The following is a 20,532-nucleotide window of genomic DNA, read 5'->3' as shown; positions in this document are numbered from 1 at the left end:
CATAGAGCTATAGTCATCAAAGGGGAGCAACTGACACAGAACTGTATCTGTTTAGAGCTGAGCTTTGTCCTTTAGAATGACAAAGTGAGGTAATAAATGTGGACACACTTTGAAAGGTACAGTTATATGGTAATAGTGTGATTGCTGTTGTATGCAGTACTAGTTAGGATTAGTAATATTTTGCCATCGTGCAGGGGAGAATAAAAGAGTCAGCACCCAATTCCAAACCAGCTTTTTTGATAGTTCACCATGGACAAAGGGTTTGTGCTAAACTAGGAAAAGGTAATATGAAGGTATTCCAACCACTATCTTAGGGCAAGAAAAAAAATGCTGTGTAGGGTATATAAAATCAAATTGGTTGATTCCGTAGTTAGGGGTTGCAGTTTTTATATACTAAATCCTTGAAAAAGGGTGCTCTTTTGTTATGACTGACAGTTTTCTATTCACGTTATTTGCCAATTTTTTTTTCCTGTGAGGCTCAGCATTCACCATTTATACCATTTGTTTTCCAGAATTATTTACATTCTGTGGTGGAGCAGCTTATGTTAGAGGAGGAGAAAAATGAACAGGTGAGAAGAATGTTTTCAAATCAACCAGAAAATATTTGTGCAGAGAATCCCCCACCCGACCCCCAGTCTCATTTCTGGCTGTTTCTTTCACGGGAATAGTAGCGTGAGGGCAGCAGGTTGGAACAAGGTCTCTGTTAAAATTCACTCCTTCAACAGATACTGAATGCCTGTTAAGTGAAAAGCAGTGCATGGGTACATAGTGTTGAATAGACGCATGCAATATTCCTGGAGCTCATGGGGAAGACCAACAGTAAATAAATGATCATGCAAATTGGGAAGAAGTGCTGTGAAGGAGAAAAAAACATCAATGGTAGTGTTTTAATAGAGTCCTGAATCAAACTGGGAGTGATCATGATTGGCTTTTTTGAACAGTGGTATTTAAGCTGAGACCTGAAGGTTAAGTTCAGGTGAAAAGGAGATGAAGAGTGTGTCGGTTGGAGCATATGCCAGGTCCCACATTGGGAAAGAACTTGGCCTCTTTGAGGGCCTCTGGACTATTTAAAGCCAGGAAGAGGGTGACTTAACATAAGGTTGCAGAAGGTAAGGAGGATGAGTTATAGCCTTAAATGCAGTGGGAAGCCCTTGAAGAGTTTTAAGGAGGAAAGTAAAGCTTCAAACTAAATTGAAACTTTTTAAAGACCACTCTGATTATTATCTGGAGAATGGATTGAAGGAGGGCAGGACGAGAAGCAGGGAAGCCAGTTAGGAGGCGATCTGGTTGTCTAAGAAGAGATGATGCAAATTTAGTCTAAGGTGGTGGCGATGAATATGGAAAGAATATATATTTTTAACTGCAATAAAAATGTTTTTATATAACAGCTTTATTGAGATATAATTCATATACCACAAAATTCACCCATTTTAATTATACAATTCAGTGGCTTTTAGTATATTCATAGAACTGTACAACCATCACAATTAATTTTAGAATTTTTTCATCACCTCAAAAAGAAATCTGTACCCATTAGCAGTCACTCCCTATTTCTTATGTACCCCTCCAACCCCCCAACCCTAGGCAACCACTAACCTACTTTCTTCTAGTCCACTTTATCTATTGTGGTTATTTAATATAAAAGGAAACATAACGTTTGTGTCTGGCTGCTTTGACTTAGCATAATGTTTTCAAGGTTAATCCATGTCATGGCACATATCCATACTTTATTCTGTTTTGTGGATGAGTACTATTCCATCGTATGTATATACCATATTTTGCTTCTCCATTCCTGTACCGATGCACATTTGGGTTGTTTTTGTTTGGGGGCTTTCGTGAATAGTGCTACTACAAACATTCATATATGAGAAAATACATATTTTAAAGGTAGAATTGATGGGACTTGGGTGAGTTACTGGGTGTTGAAGAAGAAGGAAGCGTTAAGGATGTATGCCAGGTTTTTCACTTGTATATTCTGTATTATTATTCAGAACTGTATTATTCAAAGCCACAAGAGAGTGAGCAGAGTTAGAAGAGAAAAGGGCAGTGTGGGCATCAAGTAGCTGTTCAGGAAATGCATGCTGACTGCAGCCCTATACTGTTGAGGGTTAACAATTTCTAAAAGACTGAGAGCCGTATTATGAGGATGGGCTTAGCATGGGGCTGTCAAAGTAGAGATGCCATCCCCTTCCCCATCCCACATGAACAAGGCCAGTGGAATTCTTCTATATATTCCCTTGTGGAATTCTTATTTCTATGTATTCCCTTCCCCTCAGCAAATCACTTACCCAAGTACTATTATAAACAACCATGTGAACAGGTAATGCCAAGATTGCTTTAGCACTCACTAAACATCTTTGTTTTCATCCATGTAAGTAGTTAGCATTGGTAAGTGCAATTTTCAACATAGAAACAGAGCTGCAAACCTTATTCATCCAGAGCACTTTTATGTTAGCTCATTTATTCAATGTAGACTTATTGAGTGCCTATTTTAAACTGCGTTCTGGTTCTGCAGGGAGCTACAAAATGCTTCCACCACAGTCTCTGCCTCTAGTTGGGGAGAAATCCATGAGAATTTAAAGGAATGAGAGCTCATTTTTATCCATGGGAATTAGGGAAGACTTCATGGAGAGATGATTGGCTGAGGCCTTAAAAGGTGGGTAGGGTTTTAATAAGGAAGTGGGGAAAGGAGACTGTAGAAAGTAGCATGCACAATGGCTGAGAGACAGTGATGCTGGGCTAAGGAGTTTAGAGTTTTGGTGTAGATCATAATGAACCATCAAAGCTTTTTAACCTAGGGAATAATTTAGGAAGATTTCTCTACCGCAGTATAAGAGAAATTAGAGAGAGGATAGATGAGAGGAAGATGCAAGTGACAGAAGGAATCAGAACTTTACAAATTATTGTATTTAAAGGGCCAAAAGGGGAACAAAGAGGAGTCCAAAGCCTGGGTGGAAAATTGTGTGCCACTAACTGAAATGAAGACAACAGGAAGAAGATTATTGGCAGTGGGGGATGGAGAAGATGATGAGTTGAGTTAGAAGCATGTTGAGTTGGAAGCACTTTTGAAAATGGGAGATTGGAGAGTGGCTCCTGCAGAAAAGATGACTGAAGGTGTGGGGATAGATGACTTAGCCAGGCTGACTGTTCAGCAACAAGTCTGAGCCTAGAGGAAAACCTCCCTTTAGCAGGTTGTGGGAGGAGAAAGAGTCCACAAAGAAAAAATGGAGTATTTTGTAATGTGGCATTCCTTTCATTTCACAGACTGAAAATCTACACTGGTATGGAGTGAACTCAATTGAATAATATTCAAAAACAATCTTTGTAACAAAGAAAGTATACCCCTCTGAACGTTATTGGTCACTTTGCCATTTCAAATTAAAAAACTTAAGTCCTATACCTCAAAAGGTTTAGGGTTTCTGCTTTAGAAAGTATTAGAATATGGCTACACTGATCTCTCTGTACACTCTTTCCCAAAAGTTCTTGCAAATTCTTAACAGCAAGCATATTTAATTCTTTAAGCATATTCAATTATAAAGCTTCCTTTTATAAGTGGCGTAATAAAGAACAACATCATGGCCACAGCATTGTGCATACATTCTTGATGGTGGTGCTGTTCTTTGGAACATTGCAAGACTAAGATAATCTTACAAATATCAAATTACCTTAGTTCATTTTGGTTCATGTGAGTAAGCTCTAGATCAGGTAGTGAAATTTAGATTTCAGGTGAATTTTTCATGCTTTTCTGCTTCTCCCTACAGCTCATTACCCTTCAGAAACAACTGAAATGTGTTCTGAAGCGAGGAGAGCCTTCAGACTGGCACACAACCCTTGGGTTTACCATCTAGACTGAAGACTGGAAGAAATCATACATATTTCTGTTCCTTTTGTTGCCTTATGTTGAATCATTTGTATTTGTTTCTCTGAACTTTTTTTTTTGCTAGTTTTACTCAAAGTTTATAGTATTGTAGAAAGGGATAGAACATAAAAGAGCAGTAGATGTGATTGCAAAAGAATTGATGTTCTTTATCAATTTGAGAATTACTTGTCTTGCGTTCATTCTGCTGGTACCATCAGGCGATTCAGCCATGCTTGCTAAAGGCAGACAGTCTAAGCTGAAGGTCATACAGTGAATTTGCATATGTTTTAGCTTCCGTTCTCCTGCTTCTTTTTAAATATTTCCTGGAACATAGAATGAACCAAGTTGATTCTACCAAGGGCTAGGACTTGCCCCAGTGAATTAAGTGCCTACCTCGCAGAAGTTAATCCTAGGTGGTGTCTTCTGTCTGCCCAGGTAATAGGGCCTGCTTTCCTCCTCAGGGATGATTTCTTGCCACTGCCATCTTTGTTCTGTTGTTGTTTGCCAGCTAAGGGAATAGTTGCAGCAGAGGTGAAATTCTGAGCTATTATCCCTATTCTGAGCCTCTTCATTCTAACCCCCAACAGAAAAAAGTTTAGGAAAAAGCAGATGCCTGCAAAGATTTCCTTAAAAGCTTTGGATGGGTTTGTTTTTTTAGCTGTATTGTTAAGGCTTTCTGGTCTGTATTCTTTAAGCAGTAAATAAATTCCTCATTTTAAATGGATTGTTATCCCTTTATTAAAGTGCTCCCCTGATGAATGTACTCACATCCAAAAGGAAACTGGAGAGACAAGCAATAAACTACAATTAGTAAGTGACTGCCAGTACAGAAGATGCTGTCAGTACTGGGCATCCTTCTAAAGAGCTCTTGAGAAGAACTCCTAATAAACTAAGCAAATCATCTCGTACTAGCCATATAGCATTAGGATTTTGAGGGAGAATACAGAGAAATGATAAAAACGATAGCTCCAATATTTGCATTGAATTGTGTTATAGTGGAATGAACACAGGATTGGAATCCCAGCTTGTCACTCACCTTGGGGAAGTCCCTACACCTCTTTGAGCCTTTCTTTTCTCCCCTAGAAACCAAGGGTAATGGTGCTTACTACCAAGAGGCATCAGGGTTTTCATGAAGTAGCCCAGCTAGACCCAGGTCTGGTCCCAGTCGACAAAGTCAGTGTTGCTCTATGAAATGTACTCCCAAGCTTTCTGTGCCACTTTTAATGCCTGTATTCCAAGTTGACATTCATAAACCAAGGGCACAGAAGAGGAGGTTAACATGTATGGCAGGGCCAGTGGAGGAGAGATACAGACAGAAGGAGTGCTGTGGGCAAATGCAGGGAAGAAGTAGGACTAAGGGAAGTAGACACATTAAAGGCAAAAAAATGAAGCTAAGATTAGGAGAGAAGTGAAGAGGACAGCTTGAGCACCAAGATGATATGAAAAAGCTTCTCTCTCAGGAACCCAGAATTTAAAAGATGAGAAGAAAGAATGAGAAATTGAGAGGCAGAGGCAGAAGGTTGTGGGACAGGCAGGCTTTGAAAGATAGGCCTTTGCACATGAAGAAAGGCAGGGACTGGAGCAGAAACAGATAAAAGGGGGCCACACCCTGGGGCCATAGCTGGAAACTGAGGCCAGTGAGGGTGGCATATAGGCCACAGGTGGCATCCAGGGGTGAGAGGTAGAAGAGCCCTTGTTCACTGCAGTCTGATACTACAGCCCAAGAGCACCACAGCTCTGCTGAGAGGCAGCAGGGAAAGGGAGACAATAGGAAGGGCAAGGGTAAATTCGTGCATTGGCAGGGCCCCTTTCTATTCTTCCCACTACCCCATCTCATAACCCAGGTATGGGCAGTGCCAATGGAGGCTGCTGCACCACTGCCCTCCAGTCAACCAAGGCTTATTGCCGCCCTGACTCCACCCACCACCCACCTCCGACCCCCCACACACACACTCATGAAGTTTTTACTTCCCATAGCCCAGGGATTCTGGCTTCTGCATGTTACATACTTACAGAGTCCCATATGGTATCCACTAGCAACATGTAGCTTTTGAGCACTTGACATATGGTTTGCACAAACTAAGATGTGTGCTAAGTGCCAAATATACATCAGGTTTCTGTGGGGGGACTCTGTGCCGGTGCACTGACAGATGACTTTGCACTAGTGACATAGACAAGGCTCAACTGCAAGCTGTCTGGGCCTTGGCAGAACACCCCCTGTGATCCTCCCAGACCATGGGAAGATAGGCAGTCTCGTGAGGAGTTGTTACAAGACTACTTCTCACTCACATCCCTATCTTGAGGGAGGCAGTTTCCCATCTGCCTCCCTCATTCCGGTGAGGCATGGACTTCCTGCCTGCCTCCTACCAAAAAGGTACAGCTGTGGGCTGCAAAACTGCTCAGCTGCAGTTTGGAATTGGCTACTCAGCAACAGCGTGTCCCATGTCATTTGGCCCCTTTTGTTTCAGTGTTGTCCTGTGGGACAAGGGATGCACGTTCCTCATACTATTGCTGATCTTGCAGTAGAAAATATGTATGTGTGTGTATATAGATATTTAATATAAAAAATATTTATTAATAATTGTTTCATACTAATTACATGTTGAAACAATTTTGGATATATTGGCTTAAATAAAATATACTATTAAAATAAATTTCAACTCTCTTTACTTTTTAAATATGACTGCTAGAAAATTAAGATTGCATATGTGGATCATGTTATATTTCTATTGGACAGCACTCTTATAGATTGGTAAGAAAATAAATCTTTTCTTGATGGTGAAGATTTTCTATAGATTGGTGGTAAGAAAAGAAATCTTTTGTCGGTGGTGAAGAAGAGGGACTCACAAGGGTTCCATTTTGCCAGAGAATGGCATTTTAAAAATAAAATGATCACCAATTCACAGGGACATTTTAATACCCTCCCACCAAATATATAGCATAATTTCAGAACGAGGGATAGATCTTTCCATTGAATAAATGTAACCTTATGGAAACTCACTACATTGTCCTGACTTTTCTCATACTGCTCCAGGCTGGTGGTGAAAAAAGTCCTCAGATTGATGAGGATGGTATTTAAGAAGCATGGCTGGAGGCAGCTCATCCCATGAGGACTAACTGGCTAATTTGTGTGGGGCCTTGAGAGGCAACCAGTCCAGGTAAAAGGGGAGGACTGGGTTAGCAGGGGTGCCTATTTTACCCAGTGGGTGTTGGATGCCCTCTCTATTGGTAGCCTCTATTGTGGAGTGCCCCTGTGGCTTCATGGCCCACCTTCTCCTCCCACACCCAAATAAGGGAAGGATATGGAACACTAGAGACAAAGAGCATAGCCAGAGGAACTGAAGTAAACAAATATAAATTTATTCTTTTCAAAGCAGAATTCAAGGGAAAGGGGGAAAGCACCATGGTGAGTGGCAATCAAAGTGAACCAGTTTGTCCCTAGCCCTGCCCCTTCATCCCAAACTTCTCAAGACTTGTATGCCACCCTGCCATCTCCCCTGAATCCCTCCCCCAACTCCAATCCTTGTGACTGGTTCTTGCAGCTAGCAAGCAGCACAGCAGGCTTTGGTCTGGCCGTAGTACTGCCCTGGGGACAGCAAGGACATTAAACAGGCCTCCTGCAAACGCATCATCTGTGTGAGGAGATGAAGGCTGGGAGCTGAGCCCTGGCCTTGAGCCTTACCCTCTCCCACAGCCATTGGCATTAAAAAAGGAGCTGAGTATTCCTTTGTTCCCTGGGCCAGATTTTGGCAGGGGGACCCAAAGATAGAGCTGCTCAGCTGAGTGGCTAAATCTCCACAGCCCTAGGGCAGGGCCCACAGTTCCTCTCCCAGGACTGTTAGTTTTAAGGCAGCTTCTTTCTTAGTTAGATGTCATCTATGTCAAGGGAACTTTTGATAAGATTCTTGGCCTGAAATGGTCTCATGAGTCTGCCATTGAAAATGAGTATTCAAGGACTGCTGTAGCCTGAAGCTGGGTATGGAGCCCAGATCCCAAACACACTTCAGATGGCATGGTATTCCTTGAAATTAATCTGGAAGGAAACCTCTCCCATGATTGGCCTCTGCCTGGCCTCAGGGTTTCTCATTACCATGACCAGCCAGCCCAGTTCCTGAAGAATCAAAAACTCACATTTATCTTCAGGGAAATATTTCCAAACTTTGGGACTTGAAGGACACGGGCACTTGCTAGCCTTGATTTCAGCCTTTCCATTCTGTTGGGTAGGGCATATATCCTCCAAGGCAGAGCCCTTCATAGGGAACCATACAAGGAGCCTGATGTCCTCCAGCCAGAAGACCTTCCCCTAACAATTTCCTGGTCAGCGTGGCTCCATGGCTCCACCCTGCTCTCACAAAGAGCAGAGGCATCCTATCCTCATATCAGCTTTTTGGCCTCCATCAGATTCTGTCAAAATAAATCCCCTATCAATCCTGGCTGTTCTCTGATAACTATTTGACAACAACCCCAGCAAACACTCACATTCCTTACCACTGATGCTAAGCAAACAAGTCAGAGGCTGCCTCCCCAGCACCTCCCCCCTCCCCGCCATCCCTCCAGTACAGGGCCACGACCTCCGCGGCATCACACACAATACCTCTAGGAGACACAATACATGACAGATACCTAATGACATACAACACATCTCCGTCAATCCCACCCTAGTTTGGCTTCACAGTGCCCAGGGATCCACTTCCCTCCCTGCAGGCAAACTGCCCACACAAGCTGCCGTGACTGGCACAGGACCCAGGAGCCATACACTCTTCTTGGGCAGTAAGGAAAACACAGGACTACAAAGTGTCAGTGACCCCGTTAGTGAGAATTCAACCCTTGATCTGCCACTTTGGTCCATCTATAGCACAATTCCTATGTAACAAGATCTACATCTTGTCCACCCTGCATGGCCCACTGTGGTTGCCACAGGCCCTCAGCAGCCCATATCTCTTGGGTGGAGTGGGAATTATGGAAAGGATTTCCCAAGACTTTCCTGGTAAAAAATTGTTCCATAACATCTGCCCTCCTAAGACTTAGGCGGGCATATCCCTCAAAGACCCAGAGGTCTCTATCCTATGGAAAATTTGTTCTATCCAATTTTTGCCCATAATCTAGGCCCCTACAATACAGCTCCCCCCACCACCCACCCACAGACAGATGCCCAGGCCCTGTGTTTGATGTCTACCTACCACCTGCTTGCCATACATCTGGATGCCCAGTCCTCTACTTGGAGGCCTCCTGAGCACTAAGGCAGATGTTGTGATGAGGTCTGACATGCTGGACCCATGCCTCAGTCTCCCCTGGCAATTCTAGAAGGAGGCAATCCTAGGCATCTGGACCCAAGCTGCTGCCCACCCTTCCCTGGAGCAGATAAACCTAGATTTCCAGCAGCTCTATCCACTGGCCCACTGCTTGATCATAACACAGTACCCCAACCATTTCACACCCTCCTGACCTTGGGGCCAACCACTGCTTTCTTGAAGGCCCTGAGCCAGACTTAGGAATTGGAAGGGGCTAAAGGATGTACTCGTGTCTTAACCCAGCAAAGGCTAACAAAAGCCTATTTGTTCCTTCTTTTCTACATAGGGTGAGCAGAACTTGGGTTTGCTCTATTTTGGGACCTAAACCATTGTTTAGAGGAGCTCGTAAAAATTCACCCAAGGACCGGATCTCAAGGGAACAAGATTTGGAATGAGTGAAGAGAAAAGCGTGATGCTTCCTGTTAGATTACTCTGTGGCCACAGGCTTCTGTTGCTTTGGTCTGGAAGACAGCTTACCCCAAACAGAAATGGAGAGACATCCTAGGGGAGCAGCCAGAATGCATCTATCTGCCCAACCAGAGGCTGGGGCTAACAAAGAGCAAGGCAGAACATTAATGCTTTAAGAGGTATTAGAATTTAATGTGTGAGTGAGGCCAGGGGAGTACTGATGTGCGGTAGCTCTCTAGGAGAGGTATGGATGTATATAAACTTAGGCAAATCGGGTCAACTGCAGGGCTCTCGGTTGTAAAGCTCCTTTGGATAGAAAGCTGCCTCAGTGAGCTCTGCCCATGTTTGAAGTTCCCAAGCCCACTTCCCACTACTTATTCTGAACAGTTTCTGGATAAAGGTTCATGGTATATGTTGCCTAGTAAGAATTAGTTTAGTTTGAGGATCAGATTCACCTTCCAGAGTTAGAAAGAACAGTTTTATGCAAAGGAGGGCCTTGCGTGTAAAGTGGTCAGCTTGCTGATGTGTGGCCAGTGGCTCCCAGGAAGGGGCCACTATTCAGGGCAGCTGATTGCATCTTCCTTATGATTAGCTGGGGGTGACCAGCCACCTTGTCTGATTCAGCCTAAAAGAAAAAAGATTCAGCCTGCAAGGGTGTTGGGCAGTCACACTTTTCCAGGTTCGTGGATGGCTGAGCAAGCTACTGCCTCTCCCGCAGGACTGTGATGGTTGACTCAGAAGAGCCAAGGGTGGCTTCAGCTGGATTCCTAGAGCAACTCAGTTGCTCTCGCAGGATGCTGAGGCCTTCAGGGAAGAGGAGGATCGGGAAAAATATCTAAGCCCATAAGTATTTCTTTGTTTCCAAATGTAAGGTGGAAGTAGGAACCAGAATAAACTGTCCTCCCCAACCCTTGAGAAAGGTCTGAGGGCCTGAGACAGAAGGAACTGAAGCTATTCAAGGAGGAAACAACAGCCAGGTAGCATCAGAATGGCTGGAGAGATGCCCTCAAACTGAATAGGACATATGCTACCCAGACTTTATCAGGGACACTTGGGGGCGTGTCTCAGGGATGTCCTTTGACCTTCCTGAGTTGAACCAGATTAGGGCTAAGTCCTGTGGATTCATAATGCTGGAACCCTGGGGCCATTAGGTTTCCCCATGTCCACAGTTGTTCGGAGAAGGGGAAGGGGCCAATGGGCACTGCTTAGCTCTGCAAGGCAGTCCCTCTGCTCCCCATCTGGATGACCTCCAAGTGCCATTTGCCTGGGCTACAACAGAAGCATACTTAAGGGACTGGTCTCAAACTTCAGGATTAAAGGGCACATTTCTAGGGTCGGAGGAATCATGCCTCTCCCTCCACCAACCCTCACACACCCACTTTACATACCACCAGAATCCTGCTGGGTTCTGGTGGTATGTAAAACCCAAGGAACTCTGATTGAGGACTGTAGGGCCAGTGGGGACTGGAAAGGTTGGGTGAAGGCTAAGGAAAGGCTTTGACCAGATCCAGGAGAGGACTGAGGACTGTGGACTACAGAATGGGGATCTGGCTCCATCAAGAGGCCAGCAGGGTGTTGGCAGTCACATCAGAGCTTCGCACACTTGGGAAGGCATGGCGGAGCTTCTCCATGATATCCTCCAAGCACAGGCTGACATCTTGGCTCTTTGACCCTACATCATCTGGGTTGGAAAAGAGATATTTGGGAAGAGAACTACAGATCCCCTGATGAGGCCAAGGGGCTGAGGTAGGAGGCTGCCAACTGAAGGGTAAACCCAGAGCACTCGTGTCATCCCAGCACAATGCCTGGTACATAGGAGGTGCCTCAAAGCAGTGAGAAGCCAGTCCCAGTCCTAGAAGAACCTTGGGCAGGAGATCTGAGGCAGGACACAGCCATGGAGGAAGGGGCTGGGAGGGGCTGGGAAACTCACCTGCAGCCTCAGTGTCTGGAGTAGTCTGTCCCTTCTCCCGGGGGTGACTGCCTTCTGACTGCTGCGGAGAGGAAGCTAGGGACGAGCCTGTGGAACCACTGCCATCTGATTCGGTGGGCGGCTGGCAAGAGGTAAAACATGACTTAAGTGGCTTTGCCTTCCCAACCTTACTTTGACAGAGTCCTGAGCTTAGAAGGGGCTTTAGAGACCTCCTGCCCATCCCCTTGCCCTTGGACTTTAAGAAGCTTTGTGCAGTGCCCCCACCAGTGGCTTCTCCTTTTGGGAAAGATCTCAGAATATTTAGTTATACTGGTTACCTTCTTCCTTTGACAACATGTGCCAAAGGCTCCCAGTTCTTACATAGATGACACTGAACCTAAAGATCTCTTGCTGTCATCTCAGACATAGTTAAGCCATTTAGAATCCAGTTCTCTCTGGAAATGTAGAAATGCACACCTGATCCTTGGTTCACGATGTTACATCATTTGTTAAGACCCCCAGGAATTCATCTAGAGGCTATCAGTTGGAAGATCAGGGGAAGAGGCAGGGGGTAGTATTACATGGTCCATATAATGACAATAATAGGCAACATTTATGAAGTATTTCCTATATTCCTGGCATCGTGATCAATTCTTTAAATCCATCATCTCATTTTATGTTCACCAAAATTCCATGAAGTTGGTATATTATTCTCTGTTTTACAGATGAGGGGACTGGGGCTTAGTGAAGCTAAGTAACTTTCTTAACCCCCCACAGCCACTACTTAGCAGAACCACATTCAAAGCCAGGGCTGTCTGCCTCCATAGCCACATTACATCATATACACCACCTCTCTAAGGTGAAAGGGACCTAAAGTAACAAGAGCTACCTTCACAACAAAGATCTGTCTCTTGCCAAGCATGTCCAAACCTGCTTCTTCCCATCAAACATCACAGTAGCACAATCAGTGTTTTGGATGATTCCTTGGACTTTGTCCTTTCAATACCAGATGCAAGTGGGTTGTGGGGAAGTGAGCCTTTGGAGTCTCCCTGTGTCCTAGGCCCCACAGTGGCTTGAGAGTGACATATAACAGCAGAGTGGAAGCTAGGTGGGAGAGAATTGGCCAAGCAGTGTGACATATGCACCCCTTCCTGCCCCAACCACCAGGCTAGGTCTCTTCACAAAGTCGTCTAGCAGCCATTGCCTTTTGCAGCGCCAGTCAGCTACCCGCCTCTCCTGCTGTGCACAGGCGCTGCTCTAGTCCTGCCCCAGACTCAGCCTCACCTGCAGGAGCAGCTCCCTTAAGCGCTGCAGCTGGGACTCCAGTTGCTTGTTGTGGTCCTCAAGGATCTGCATGCGCGTCTCCAGGCGGCTCTTGTGCTGCCGAAGGATCCGGGCCTCGGCCAAGAGCTCCTCATTGTGGTGGTCCTGTGCCACCTCAGCAGGGCCCTCAGCCAGGGTGGGCACCTCAGCAGCCTCCTCGTGCTGCCACTTCAGGCGCCTCAGCTCTCCCTGGAGAATCCTGCCAAGGATTGAGAAGCCAAAACCTATGGCCCTCACAAGGCATTGACTGTCCAGGTCCCTGACATCCCCTCTTACCTCACTGTTAGCAATCCGTCTGCTCTCCTCTCCCCACCCAAACCCTAGTCACCTTCTGGCAGCGGTGGCCATATCCATTCCCTCTCCAACACATGTCATTTACTCTCTGCTGTCCTTGGGCCTTAGAGCAGAGAGAGCTGACATTTCCTATAACAAATGTCTCAGGCCTTTGATGTGCTGCTTCAGGGATTAATTCTGACCTTAAAATCAGGCAGAAATACAGTCTGCAAATACATGATGCATTAGGGCTACTGACTCACTTCCGTTTTTATTTTTAGATTCCATGGGAAGAGGTAATATAAACAAAAGATCACCCATCTTGCCTCTTCTCTCCACTACCTTCCTCTTTGGCCCACTTTGAACCCCTGTGTTGAGTCATCAAAGAAATAGATTCCAAAGAGGTGGTCGGCTTTGGGGGACATCACACTTCTTTTTTGTCAGAATCACTCTCTCCCCAGTGTTTCCCAGGACTGTCCACTGCTTTTCTAATGCAGTGCTTCTCAAACTATCCATAGCAAAAAACCAGGGAGATTTTTTCAGTCCACTGTGGACTAACATGTGAGACAAATGTACCTTGCTACTACACAGCTCACACCACACGTGACTTGCTACTTTATTCAATGAAGACGAGTCCACTAATTATGTACTTGGATGTCACGGCAATGCCAAATTGCTCCAAACTTTCTAAAAGTTTAGTCTCTATTTCTGTATTTTATCTTGTCTTGAACCAGAACAAACACTTTGCAGATTGGTTGTGTTCTAAGGATTTTTCCCCAAATACAGTCTGTGGGCCAGTGGCCTGGGCATTCCCTGGAAGCTGGTTAGAAATGTAGGAACTCAGGCCCCAGCTGAGACCTGCTAATCAAAACTACATTTTACTGAACTCCCCAACGGATGTGTACGCACACCAGTGTTTGAGAAGCACTGTTCTTACAGATGACACAGATTCTACTTCATGCCTCCAAAGTCGCTTGGACCCTCCTCAGATTCCTGCTGCCACCTGTTCTTTATAGAGATCAATGCCATCCCTGTGATCTTCTTCATCTTCCCTCTTCCAGTCCTCAAACACTCTATATAGTGTCACCCTCCTCTTCTTTCATCACTTTCACTAAGTGATAAGTATCTCTTTCCATTTCTAACACTGAAAGTTCCTTGAGGGCAGAGACATGCATACAATCTTCTGTATTGTTTGTGTTTGCAGTCTCTGTTCTTGCATCTACTGGGTACTTAGAAATATTTAGGTTGTGTTAAAAGGATTCAAATAATTATTGGAATAGCTAGCATTTATTGAACCCTTACTATAAGCTAGGTACTGGCTAACACACCTACATACATGATCTCATTTGATCTTTACAAGTGACCCTAGGAGGTAGATACTATTACCATCACCCCACTTTACAGATGAGGAAATGGAGGATTATATAATGTAAGTAACTTGTTCAAGGCCACATAGCAAGGCTGTGGAAGAGCCAGGTCTTGAATTCAAGCTCCACACAGACCTGTGCCATTGCCACACCCACCGGTTCTCATCTTCTAAGTGGGCCAGGATCTTCTCTAGCTCGCCCTTGCTTTCTGTGGCCATCCCACATGGAGCCTGTTGTCCAAAGGCTGGCTCCCGGTCTGTAATGGGGCTGGAGTGACGCAGTAGGTACTGGTCCTCATCTCTGCATGGGTGTGGAGAGAGGAAAGGAGGAGGCCAGGCACCGAACTGAGAAACAGCTCAGGGCACAAGTTCTCAACTGCCAGCTCAGACCCCAGGAGATGCATGTGAGAGGATTCACTTCTAAGTCACATAGAGAGGGGAAAAGCCAGGCATTCCAGCTTAAGAGGGACGGAAGTGTTCAAAGGTGGCAGAGCCTGTGGTTGGGGGTACTACACATGAGTGTTTCCAAGATTCTGGGGCTTCTGGATTCTATTTAAAGTCTTCTGGGCAACAATGAGCAAATCACCTCCCGTTCTGTGCTGTTATACACTCCCTGCCCGCCTGGCTTCCTCACCCTCCTTCGGGGGAATATTGCCCACCTAAGTCCCAGTCTGGGCCACATGGATCCATATAGCTAGCAGCTCTGAGGCCCTCTGAGCAGGCCAGGGACCTCTCTAGAGATGAAGGGCTGCTTCTCTGGGCTTTAGCACCAGGGATTCTCTCTGGCCATGCTTTAGTTGAGTCCCTGGTGTCTCCCCAGGGTTGGTGTGGCATTAGATGGGGCTTTGGCATCCTGAGCATAGGATAATGGCTCACTTCTGCAACTTTGGATGAAGTCATATTCTTCTTCCCTCAAAGTTGGGCATAGGAGGATGGGATCTTGCAACAGGAAAGGCCCTGGGCAGATGGCAGGGAGGTGGTACATCATTTATTCCCCAGCTCAGTCAATAGAGGGCAGACTGCTTCTCTTACTAAATACTGTGCCCAGAAAGCAGCCTTCCTTGGGGCATCAAGGACCCTAACCATCACACTGCCCAACCCCTCCCCAATGGTGGCAGAGGGATCCCAAGGAGAACTATTCCTGGAAAATAAGCAGCTGTGAGAACTCACATGCTGTCATCTGGGGACAGGCTGTCATTAAAGAAGGAGCAATTCTGACTTTCCATCTCAGCAAGCCTGGGAAGAAAGAGCAGAAACAGAAGGGAAAACAGGATGTGGGGTCTGCTTTCATCTCAAGGACTCTAAGCCCACAATAGGATCATTAGTTTTAGGGGCCGCTCCAACCAGCTGTAAATGTTGGGCCTCACTGGCTGTTGCATACCCCACTGTGTATGGCCTTCTGGCCCTGACTGTGTTCTCTTTGCCTTGATTGAAAACCCCTTCCGTGCCAGACTCTATACAGTTGCCCTCCCCCAAACCTGGTGGTACCTGCTGGCAAAATGCTCAATGCGGGAGTGTGTGTCAGCGTGTGGCAACATCGGGGAAGAAGCTGGCCTAGAAGAAAGCAGCAAAGACTCAGAGGACCAAAGACTTGGCAGCTGGGCAGCTGTTTCCTCTCCACTCTTCTCCCAAACCCCCGCCCTTCCCTCACAAATTAGGGAGCTGGGCAAAGGATGATGGGAACAGGACACAGAGACTGGATTCTAGTCTATTTTTCAGGCCAGATTCCTGGTCAGGCCCAAGCCGAACTGCCTTGTCACTAGTTGGGTTTACCCTGGAACACTCCCCTAGCCCACATTGGACTCCACCCCTTTGCAGCCCATCCCCAGGCTCAGCGAGGCTGCCTGAAGCTCCTGCTCAGCCACTGGTACTCACGTCTCGCTGTAGTCAGCCTCCAGCACTGACTGTACAGGCAGATAACCACGCTGAGGGTGTTTGCTGAAATAATGCTTTGAGCGGAATTTGTTCTTTAAGGTTGTGGCAAAGTCCCTCATGTTCTCACTGGATGTGGTCTAGGGGTAGACAGGGCAGAGGGACTCACCCTAATGACATCAGGATATGCTGGGGAGGTGTGGCTGCTCCCCTAGAACTGGGAATGTGACTGGTAATGCTCTCTTGTTCATGCCTACCACACCCTGTTCCTAGAAGATCTAGGATTTGTGCCAAACTGTGAACACTGGTTACCTGTGAGAAGTTGGACCAGAGAGGTTGGAGGAGGGGTGGCGGGCTGCCACTTTATACTTTAAACACCTCTATGCAATTTGAATCTTTTATAATGAGCATATAGTTGTTGCTTTTTGAAATATATTTTATATAAATTATAGGGATGTAGATGATGAGCAGGAGGTAGATTATCAGTCTACCATCTCAAATCAGTTTGCTGTGTATGACTTTTATAATGTTTATTTAAAAATGATAATAAAAGAAAAATAAAGGGCAAGGTAGAGACCTCCCACTGGGTCATACATGTTTTTGTGTTGACAGAATTTGGAGAAGAAATGATGGCTTGGAGAGGTGGATTATGGGGAAACAGGTTGAAAGGGGGGGGGCGGTAGGGTGGGAGAGAGCAGTGGGGCAGCTGGGTATATGCTTGGGTTTTTGGGAGTATCTGTGGGGCAGAAGGGCTAAAGGAGTTTAGGGAGCATAGTCAGCTCAGGAAGCTAAGTCTGGAGCTGTGGGTACTGAGTCCAGCAGAGGAGAAATTCTCTGGGTGGAGTTCAGGAATGCTGACCAACCTGGGTTCAGGGGACTATGAAGGACGCACTTTCCAAAGAAGACCAAGAAAAATTTGGGGCCCAGGTAAAATACATACACCTGTGTCCCCAAGAGACTATGTCATTAATTTGAGCACAAACTTTGGTATTGACTAGAAAGAATGGAAGCAATGACAAAGTAGTGGTGAAAACCAGGTTACAGGAGCAATATAGGAAGCTCTGCGGGAAAAGATAACATGAGAAATGGAAAGCCAGTTGCCTGGAACTGCCTTGCTGTCTCTCTTTTTTCCTGAGACTTCTCTCTACAGGAGAATAGTGAGTGCCTTTTAAGTGGCCAAGAGCATCCTGGGCTGCTATCGCCAGCTGCAGCCCCAGTGAGGGAGAAGCTTCAGTGGCAGATCAGAGGCCTGAATCCCCCAAACTGGTGAGCACCAGGACTGTGTGGAGACCACTTCTCAAGGGAGAGCAGAAAGCAGTTAGTGGATCAAGGGCCCAGAATCGGGCAGCGGCCCACCCCTCCCGCCAGGCCACAGGCTCCATACCGGGGTGTAGTACTCCATGATGGGGTAGTGCAGCTTGTTGCCTTTGCTGGCCCTGCCTGTTAAGAAGCAGGTCTGGCAGATGTCCACGTTAAACTGTTTCAGACTTCGGTACCTTGGGGAGAGGGGAGGTGGTAGGACAGAGGATCCAGTGTACCATAATGAGCTCCCCATTTCCCTAACAGCCAAATATACCCACACATGAGAAGGGGGTGAGGCTGGAAGCAATACTGCACTCAACCTCCTACACACAGCAGTGGCTAAGTCCTCACTGGATGACTAGCCTTATTCTAGAGAGCACAAACCTCCATGAAATCACATGCTCTTACTCCTAGGAAGTACGGGAAATGGCATTGTCTTACCAACTTTTCTAAAAGTTGGCGGGGGGCTGGGATAAAGAGCTCATGATATCAAATAGCTTTGTAAATAAGCATGGCCCCAAAGGGTCCAGTCTCACAGGTACCACCACCTGCACTGGAGAAGTTACACTTCCAATATGAAGGCTGCTTATGCTACCAGCCCTGGGCAAGTTGGCTAAAAGTTATTTCCAAAAGTTATTTATAAGAATAACTCTATTATTATAGCATAGAGACCAGCCCTTTAGATCCAGTTCCAAAACCTGACTAACCTGCCCAGACCTAATAGTACAGAATAATGAAATGTCTAGATGTAGAGAAGTCAGAGGATCCAGCATCTAGTCCTGGTCCTATGCTCACCAGCTGTGTTAAACCTCGGCAAGTCACAGTCCACCTCTGTGCCTCATTTGCTTATGAAAAGCAGAGTGGTTGTGAAGAGTGTGTTCATGCTTAAATTTTTTTTAATTGAGCATTTTATGATGAAAGCCAAATTCAGGACAGTGATTACCTTTGTGGGAGGAGGAGGGAATGTACTCAGAGAAACTTCAAATGTATTGTAATAATGCTTTACTTCTTAAGCGTGGTGGTGAGTGCACACCATGGGGTGCTGGAGCTGTCTCATACCGGCTCACAAGAGCCAGTCATTAAAATTTCAGAGATTTTCCAAGCCAGTTGTTAAGTACAGCCATTATTAAAAAATCAAATCACACAAACTCAGAGTTAAGTAAGTGATATAAAAACAAAGGTAATAAAGACTCAAAACTCATCACTCCCTAATTATTGTACATCATGGAAATTAGCAAATGCTACAAATCAGATCTCTTGTTTGCTTTCTGGAGAGTCAGCTGTGAACCATTTGCCAGCATACCTTTTGGTTACCCAGGTATTCCTATATGTCAGGATGCTGGGGCTTCTAGGTTCTACTTAATGCTCCCTGGGGAACAAAGCAAATTACTCCTCTCTCTGTGCGGCTCCCCCACACAGCCCTCTTTCACTTCTCTACAGGTTTTTGTAGGTCTAGAACACTTCATTAATAGAAGTAAAACAAAAGAAAATATTTCATCACTTCCAGTGTTTAAAAAAGTTGAACATTCTGCAATAGAGAGGGTTACAACAATATATAGCAACATAAAGTAGAGCAACTGTAATTAAATAATTATGTCATGCCTTGTTTTGCAATATATGATTTATATGTAATGTGGTCTATTTATTATTCTCATTCCAGCAGTATTGCTTTCCGTACCTGAAGCCCTTGATGGGGCACTGCCTACAGATAGAGCACTTGGTCTGATGTTTCACTTGCTCAGCAATGGCAACCCGATGCAGAACAGCCAGCCACACCATGGATTGGGGCTCCAAGTTGACCCATTCCAGGAACTGTGAAGCTTCAATGACTGGCTTCCCAGTGCTCTAGGGAAACAAAAGCCCAATGGCAATGACTGAGGCCCAATGTTCCATGTCCCTGGAAGGGCAAGCCCTCAAAGAGGCAGGGGAACCAGCAAGGCCTGAGTTGGCCTATTTCCTAGAGGTGTCAACCTTCTGCCCTGTCCTAGTGGAGCTGGTGCCCTTCCCAGCAGGACTCTGACTCTAAGAGCCCAGAGAAGCTTCTGCCCTGTTGCCCATCTGAATGAAACCCCTTACATCTGAGTAGTTCAAGACCAAAAGCCTAGCTCTTGGTCCTCCCTCCCTTGCTTCTCACCCTCCCTTTCCTCACCCCTATCTGGTTCCATACTCACAAAACGGAAGCAGCTTCGGACACTGGGCTCCACATTGCTGCCCCCAAAGGCTGCCACTTCCCCCAGCTGACGGGGCACCTGAATGGCCTCATGGAGCAGAACACCGAGATGGCGTTGGTCACACTGGCTGCCTGAGTTGGCCACTTGGCTGAAGAGGTCTGCTGGCCCCACCATGAGTCACGGCCAACCCCGATGCAGGAATGGCCAGAGAATGGTGTGAGGAGAAACAGCAGAAGAAGAAGACAGGGAGAGAGCACACAGACTTAACTGATGATTTTTGAAACTGGAATACCTAGAGGTCTGTCCCCGACATTTTAGAAGCCCAGGAGGTCTAAAAAGAGCATTCTCTTAGTTCATAGAGAAAAAGTGAGGCAGACCCGAAGAGAGAGAGCATCAGGAAAAGAGGGAGAGAAAGAGAGCTGAAGACTGAGAGCGAGCTGTGTGTGAGAGCAGTGCCAGACAGATATGACAGTGCTAGGAAACAGGTTCTTAAGAAGCCAGCTGAGGGCATGTGGGGCCCAGGGGAGCCCAAACATTAGTCACACGTGGTGTGTCCTAGCCCCTCCTGTTCATGGAGCCCATGGAGTCTGATGCTGCAGCCACTTCTCAGTCATCCACACAAACGGAAAGAAACACTGGCAGGGATCATCCAAAGTGAGGGGATAATTCAAAGCATTTGATCATCTAAGACTCATGTCTAAGTAACTGTGGAAGAGACGACAGTACTTACACTGCAATATGTGCTGTATCTGCCCTGT

At 45.9% G+C, this 20,532-nt stretch overlaps 2 protein-coding genes across 3 annotated transcripts in view; one reads left to right on the top strand and one right to left on the bottom strand.

The window, feature by feature from the left end:
* The window catches only part of TAF7L (TATA-box binding protein associated factor 7 like), a 61,287-nt gene extending 56,704 nt beyond the window's left edge, over positions 1 to 4,583 (top strand). Inside the window, 2 exon segments of the mRNA XM_073228196.1 lie at positions 513 to 569; positions 3,762 to 4,583. Coding sequence (XP_073084297.1) covers positions 513 to 569; positions 3,762 to 3,848 — 144 coding nt within the window. The 3' untranslated portion in view covers positions 3,849 to 4,583.
* Positions 4,584 to 7,212: 2,629 nt separating this feature from the next.
* Positions 7,213 to 20,532, bottom strand: part of DRP2 (dystrophin related protein 2) — a 39,936-nt gene continuing 26,616 nt past the window's right edge. For both annotated transcript variants that reach the window (XM_017661396.3, XM_073227635.1), the window contains 10 exons: positions 19,775 to 19,932; positions 19,282 to 19,448; positions 17,686 to 17,797; positions 16,305 to 16,441; positions 15,918 to 15,983; positions 15,600 to 15,665; positions 14,587 to 14,730; positions 12,752 to 12,989; positions 11,489 to 11,609; positions 7,213 to 11,239 (listed from right to left, as the gene is read on the bottom strand). In XM_017661396.3, coding sequence (XP_017516885.3) covers positions 11,115 to 11,239; positions 11,489 to 11,609; positions 12,752 to 12,989; positions 14,587 to 14,730; positions 15,600 to 15,665; positions 15,918 to 15,983; positions 16,305 to 16,441; positions 17,686 to 17,797; positions 19,282 to 19,448; positions 19,775 to 19,932 — 1,334 coding nt within the window. In that variant the 3' untranslated portion in view covers positions 7,213 to 11,114. The remainder of the gene's footprint in view (positions 11,240 to 11,488; positions 11,610 to 12,751; positions 12,990 to 14,586; positions 14,731 to 15,599; positions 15,666 to 15,917; positions 15,984 to 16,304; positions 16,442 to 17,685; positions 17,798 to 19,281; positions 19,449 to 19,774; positions 19,933 to 20,532) is intronic.

The sequence above is a fragment of the Manis javanica genome, chromosome X (genome assembly GCF_040802235.1).
Source record: "Manis javanica isolate MJ-LG chromosome X, MJ_LKY, whole genome shotgun sequence".
Lineage (NCBI taxonomy): Eukaryota > Metazoa > Chordata > Mammalia > Pholidota > Manidae > Manis > Manis javanica.
The sequence above is the reverse complement of the archived record's forward strand: the minus strand, read 5'-3'. Positions and strand labels throughout refer to the sequence as shown.